The sequence below is a fragment of the Brassica napus genome, chromosome C6 (genome assembly GCF_020379485.1).
Source record: "Brassica napus cultivar Da-Ae chromosome C6, Da-Ae, whole genome shotgun sequence".
NCBI lineage: Eukaryota > Viridiplantae > Streptophyta > Magnoliopsida > Brassicales > Brassicaceae > Brassica > Brassica napus.
The window spans coordinates 12,005,579-12,011,816 of NC_063449.1; the positions used below are offsets into that span (position 1 = coordinate 12,005,579).

Below are 6,238 nucleotides of genomic sequence, written 5' to 3' on the forward strand. Positions count from 1 at the left end.
GCTGAAAAAGGAAAAGGGGTCTAAAGACCTAGCTCCCCCCCCCCTGGACGAGGAAGAGTCCAACTTTCTGATTATGACAACTCAGAGCTACTGAGGAAACATGCCTTAACACTTATCGGTCGAGTCACCAACCCTAAAGCTCAACGACTATGGTCTCTCATCCCCTTCTTTGCTGACCACTGGAAGTGTAAAGCAAGACCTTTCGGTTCGGAGCTAGGAAACGGAAAATTCCAATTCCAGTTTGAGAATCAAGAGGACATGCAATCAGTTCTCGACAGCAGACCGTATCACTTTGCTAAGTGGATGGTTATCCTCCAACAGTGGGAGCCTAACATCTCACCAGAATTCCCCTCCCAAATCCCCTTCTGGATAGAAGTGCAAGATGTGCCAGTACACCTGTGGAATGAAGCTATCTTAGAAGGCATTGGAAAGGATATTGGAATATTTGAATGTTGGGAGATAACACCTGCAAAGGCAAGACTTAAGGATTTTATCAATGGCCTCCGCCCTTTAATGTTCACCTCCACGCAGGAATTTGCAAACGGTGACGAAGTCGCAGCCTCATTGGTTTACGAAAAACTGGAAAAATACTGCAATCTATGCTTTATGCTAGATCATGAAAAGGAGGATTGCCCACTCAGCAAAACTCAGATGAACCTCAAGAATACTACCCAAGAAATCAACACCCGGCGCTTTAGAGAACACTCTACGTCTCTACAGAAAAACACTATTTTGTCAAGGACCGGTAGTAAAGAGCAGGACTACCGCCAACCCTCAGGCTTTATGAGAGATGCAAGAAAACCTGCTACTGGTTATCCAAGCACCTCACCTAGACGAAACTACTACGGTAATGACTCATATGAGGGGAGTAGAAGATTTAACAGAGACGCACTTGCTACTAGACCGGAGTACCCTCATAAACAACTATCCGGACCGTCTCGCCCCCACACCTCTCACAGAAATGCTGAACCCAGATGGGTTGATACCGGAAGAAGACTAGCTCCCATGGGGTACTCTCGCTCGAGAGAAACCCAACACTCTGCAAGCGCAAATAGGGATTGCAATCCTCCTGGAGGGCATGAAGATGTTCTGTTTCACCAGAACCACCTTGATACAGAAGCTTCCTCCTTCCGAAACTCGCAAACTTGCCTCCCAACACCTCCCCCTGAGATACCGAGTGCTATTGAGAGAGCAACGATGGAAGCACGCGCAGAGTTACGGGAAGTTATCATCCAATACACCAGCTGCGCTGACCCATCCGAAAGTGCTGCAAGAAGAGAAAGAATGAGGTTAGCTGAGGAAAGGGGAGAAACAGATGAAGTAATTCGAAATATGGTTGCAACCGCTACTGCATTGAATGCGAATATGATTAATGCTAACGAAGTAAATGTCTTGGGACCTACTGCGGAGAAAGGTACAAGTGAGCATATTGAGCACAACCCAGCAAGAATCCCTGCCATTAATCGTTTGGGACCAGTCCCTAAAGATAAAACAACCATGCTAACCCCAGAGGCAAACAGAGTCCACGCAAAAAAGAGATTGGGAAGGCCCCCTCTTGCTAACAAGCCACCTAAACCGCTGGGAGTTAATACTAATGCAAGTGGCAAAAAGAGAAAAGTCCCCATTAGGATCTCACCTAAAAGACGCTTAGCCCCAACCTCTTCTACTAGAGGGACAAGCTCACGAAGGAATGCTTCAAATGCACAGACTAGTCAACCCCACACAGGAGCGCAACCTGCAGAGTCTCAACCACGATCCCAGATCATCCCTGCGATCGTGAAGAGGAAAGTGGATTTTCAGAATCCACCCGCTCCAATTCCTTAAAAATTATCAGCTGGAACTGCCGAGGGCTGGGGAATACCTCGACAGTCCAGAAATTGAAAGAGATCCATAAACGTTTCTCTCCTGATATCTTTTTCCTCTCGGAGACAAAGAATCCCAATGAATTTGTCCTCCGGAAATGCAACTCATTGGGATATAAAAACTCTATGCTGATTCCACCACAAGGGCATGGTAGTGGCGGGTTAGCTCTGTTCTGGAGAGATGGTCTGCAGCTGACTACTACCACCAGTTGCAAGAATTTTATTAATGCAGACATCTGTTATGAAAACAAGAACTTCCTCGCAACCTTCTTGTATGCTGACCCTGATCCGAGTCTGAGGAGACAGAACTGGCTTGAGCTCACTGAAGAATTTAACGAGAAAGACATGGCTTGGTTCCTTATAGGAGACTTTAATGACATTATTAGCCATCAAGAAAAAACAGGAGGCCGGGAGAGAGCAGAAGGCTCGTTTGGAAACTTCAGATCCTTCCTCTCTGAATGCGACATCTATGACCTGCCACATTGTGGAGATTTCCTATCTTGGAGAGGGGTTCGCGGAACTGAAGTAGTAAGATGTCGCCTGGATAGAGCCATGGCCAACAGCCACTGGTTTGAGCTATTCCACTCAGGAAGTGTTGAATACCTAAAGTATGAAGGATCAGACCATAGACCCATCATTGCTTGCTTTGATACCAAGAAAAAGAAAGGAAAAGGGATATTTCGTTTTGACAGAAGACTAAGGGATAACCCGGATGTTAAAAAGCTGATTGAAGAAACTTGGAAGAGGGCAGGCAAAAGAAATGTTCAGTTCAAGATTAGCCAGACAAGAAGTGCCATAGTCCAATGGAACAAAGAACAACAGAGAAACAGCAAACTACTTATATGCCATTGGAAGGAGGAACTGGAAAAAGCGATGACCAACCCAGTTAATAACGAACAGCTCCTCACAAAGCTGAACTCTGATCTCAAAGAAGCTTATAGAGCTAAAGAGGCCTACTGGAAATAAAGAAGTAGAAACTTATGGCTCAGCTTGGGAGACAGCAACTCGAGCTTCTTCCATGCTCTCACCAAGGGAAGGAATGCGATCAATAATTTCTGTGTAATGGTTAATGCTGAAGGAACCCCTGTATTTACAGAAAAAGAAATTACAGAGACAATTGTATCTTATTTCTCTGATCTCTTCACCTCAGTCCCAGGGGATAGAGTGCCAATCGTCTCAAAAGCCTTAACCCCAAGAGTCACTGAAGCAGAGAACCAGGCACTTATCTATACACCAGCCGCACTAGAAATTCACTTGGCTTTACTTGCTATTCATCCGGACAAAGCTCCTGGACCGGATGGGTTCTCAGCAAGTTTTTTCCAAGCAAATTGGTCCACTGTTGGCCCATAAATTGTTGCTGAGATACAAGCGTTCTTCACCTCTGGTATAATGCCAAGATCACTAAATGATACGCATGTCAGATTGATTCCGAAGAGTACTGGAGCGTCCGTAGTTTCAGATTATAGACCAATTGCGCTATGCAACGTCTACTACACAATAATCTCAAAACTGCTAGCAAACAGACTCAGGCAGGTTCTACCGGACCTGATCTCGGAAAATCAATCTGCCTTTGTGCAAGATAGAGCTATTGTCGATAACATACTGATATCTCACGAAGTACTACACTTCCTGAAAACCTCAGATGCCTCGGTACGTTGTTCAATGGCCGTAAAGACTGACATGAGAAAAGCCTACGACCGCCTTGAATGGGATTTTATAGAAGCTGTTTTCCTTCAACTTGGGTTCCACGCAAACTGGACAAACCTGATCATGCAATGTATCAAGACAGTCTCCTACTCTTTTCTGATAAATGGTTCAGCGCAAGGCAGAGTGAAACCAAACCGAGGAATCAGACAAGGATATCCCCTATCTCCCTATATCTTCATCATCTGTAGCGAGGTATTGTCTGGTCTTTGTAAAATTGCCCAAGAGGACAAGACGCTGCAAGGGATAAAAGTTGCTACTAATAGCCCTAGGATAAACCATTTGCTCTTCGCTGATGACACACTCTTCTTCTGCAAGACAAACCCCCGAAGTGTGTCTACCCTGCTTAGCATCCTGTCTCTATACAAACAAGCTTCTGGACAGCGCATCAACCCGCTGAAATCTGGCGTCACTTTCTCAAACAAAATGCCCCAAGAACTGAAGGATAAAGTAAAATCAGATTTGGGCATTGAGAAAGAGGGAGGAGTGGGGAAGTATTTAGGAGTACCAGAGCACTTTGGAAGGAAAAAGAGAGACCTATTCACCCCTATTGTAGATAGAATCAGACACAAGGCGTCTAGCTGGTCCACTAAACAGCTCTCTATGGCCGGGAAGATGGTTCTACTCAAAGCTGTACTCTCTGCAATACCCAACCATTCAATGCAATGTTTTAAACTACGACAGCCCTTATGCAAAAGAATCCAATCAGCTTTAACCCGATTCTGGTGGGACTCAAAGGAGGGTAAGCGTGGAATGTCCTTAGTGGCTTGGGATACTTTGATCAAATCGAAAAGAGACGGTGGATTGGATTTCAGAGACATCCAAAGTTTAAATGATGCCCTCTTGGCAAAGATCAGTTGGCGCATCCTCTCGTCACCATCCTCCCTTCTAGCACGCGTCCTGGCTGGCAAATATTTCCACAACCAAGAGTTTCTCTATGTTAAAGCTCCATCTGCATGCTCCCACGACTGGAGGGGCATCCTTATTGGACGTGACCTGATAAATGAACAACTAGGATGGGCCATTGGAAATGGGGAAAGTGTGTCTGTTTGGAACGATCAGTGGCTCTATGCTGGTAGAAAAGGTAACCCAATGGGACCTGCCCCTGAAAGCTCTAAGGACTTAAAAGTTGCGGATCTCTTCAGAGAACAGACACGAGTATGGGATGCCCAAAAGATCGAGGACTTGTTTCCTCTCCTTCAAGGTACAATCATGTCGATCAAACCCAGTAAGTGCGGAGGCAGTGACAAGAGAATTTGGTTAAACCAAAGCTCGGGACAGTACACTGCTAAATCAGGCTATTTTGTTGCCCTTCAAAAGAACTACCCTATGCTGGCTGAACCTCAGGTTCACCACCAAGACTGGATACAAGATCTTTGGAAAATCCCTATGACGCCTAAAATAATGCTTCTAATCTGGAAGATCAAGCATGGCGCATTACCAGTGGGAGAAGTTCTAAGGGCAAGACAGATTATCCCTAACTCAAAGTGCATCAGGTGCGATTGCTCCGAAACTATCATCCACCTATTTTTCCATTGCGAATTTGCTCGTAAAGTTTGGGAATTAATACCTGTTTCGGGAGGCTTTAACTGTGATCAAGTGGTGACCTTTGATGCGGCCTGGAAGTCAGCCCTTCAGGCTACTGTTCTCCCCCCAATAGGGCTAGCTGATACTTCTCTTGCCCCATGGATAATTTCCTCAATATGGACGGCGAGGAACTTCCTGATTTTCCAAAAACGGCAATTCTCAGCTCAAGAAACTATGGTAAAGGCAATTTGCGATGCAAAGGAGTGGAAATCAGCACAATCAACCCTCTCCCCTCCAACTCGCAATACGATCTACCCGCCCATTAGACACAATTCTGAATTTACCTGCAGATCAGACGCGGCGTGGAAGAAAGAGCTCAATAGTGGAGGCGTGGCGTGGAGTTTCTACAACTCCTCTGGTGAGAGAATCAACTCTCATAGCGAACCTGTTGCGTTTGTCATCTCGTCTCTTGTGGCGGAGGGACTAGCAATACGCTCGGCGATGGAGCATGCAATTGCTCTGCAGCTTGGATCAGTGATCTTCGAATCAGACTCTCTACAGTTGGTGGCAGCTATTGTGGGCGATTCAAGCTTCTCGGAGATTCATGGAATCCTCTCTGATATTCGCCTTCTATCTACCTCTTTTGTTTCAATTTCGTTTCGTTTTATCCATCGAGAAAACCTTAATTTTGAAGACTCTATGGCTAAACAAGCTCTCAGTCGTTTTGTAGTGAACCCGGTTTAACCAAACCATCTAATGAAATTTCTTGTGTTACAAAAAAAAAAAACAAAATTTCATGGAAAATTTATAGATCAAATGTACCTCCAATGCAGGGACTGCATCTCAAAAAGGAGCTTTTGGATTCCTCAATTTAATGTAGACACAAGCTGTGAAACACAATATACAAATAATTAGGTACAAAAATGTACCAGTAATGTAAGTAATAGAAAACAGAATGAACAGGTATTCACCTCTGTTTCCATACAAAATAGCTGATATAGGATTCATCGAAATTTCCCGAGTTAAATGCAGAATTTCTTTATAAAACTTTCCTTCAGAAACAGAATCCATGGCTTTGCCCTTTAATTCTTGAGCAGCTTCTCTATTCTCATCTGATAGATCCCTCTTACCAAGGGAGTTAAGAG

At 44.7% G+C, this 6,238-nt stretch overlaps 1 protein-coding gene across 1 annotated transcript; it reads left to right on the forward strand.

Annotated features, from left to right (window-relative positions):
• The first annotated feature begins 2,924 nt into the window (after nt 1-2,924).
• On the forward strand, nt 2,925-5,837 carry LOC106413190. The gene is made up of 2 exons (XM_013854011.2): nt 2,925-3,163; nt 3,284-5,837. The coding sequence occupies exons 1-2, from the start codon at nt 2,925-2,927 to the stop codon at nt 5,835-5,837; spliced, it is 2,793 nt and encodes a 930-aa protein (XP_013709465.2).
• The last annotated feature ends 401 nt before the right edge of the window (nt 5,838-6,238 follow it).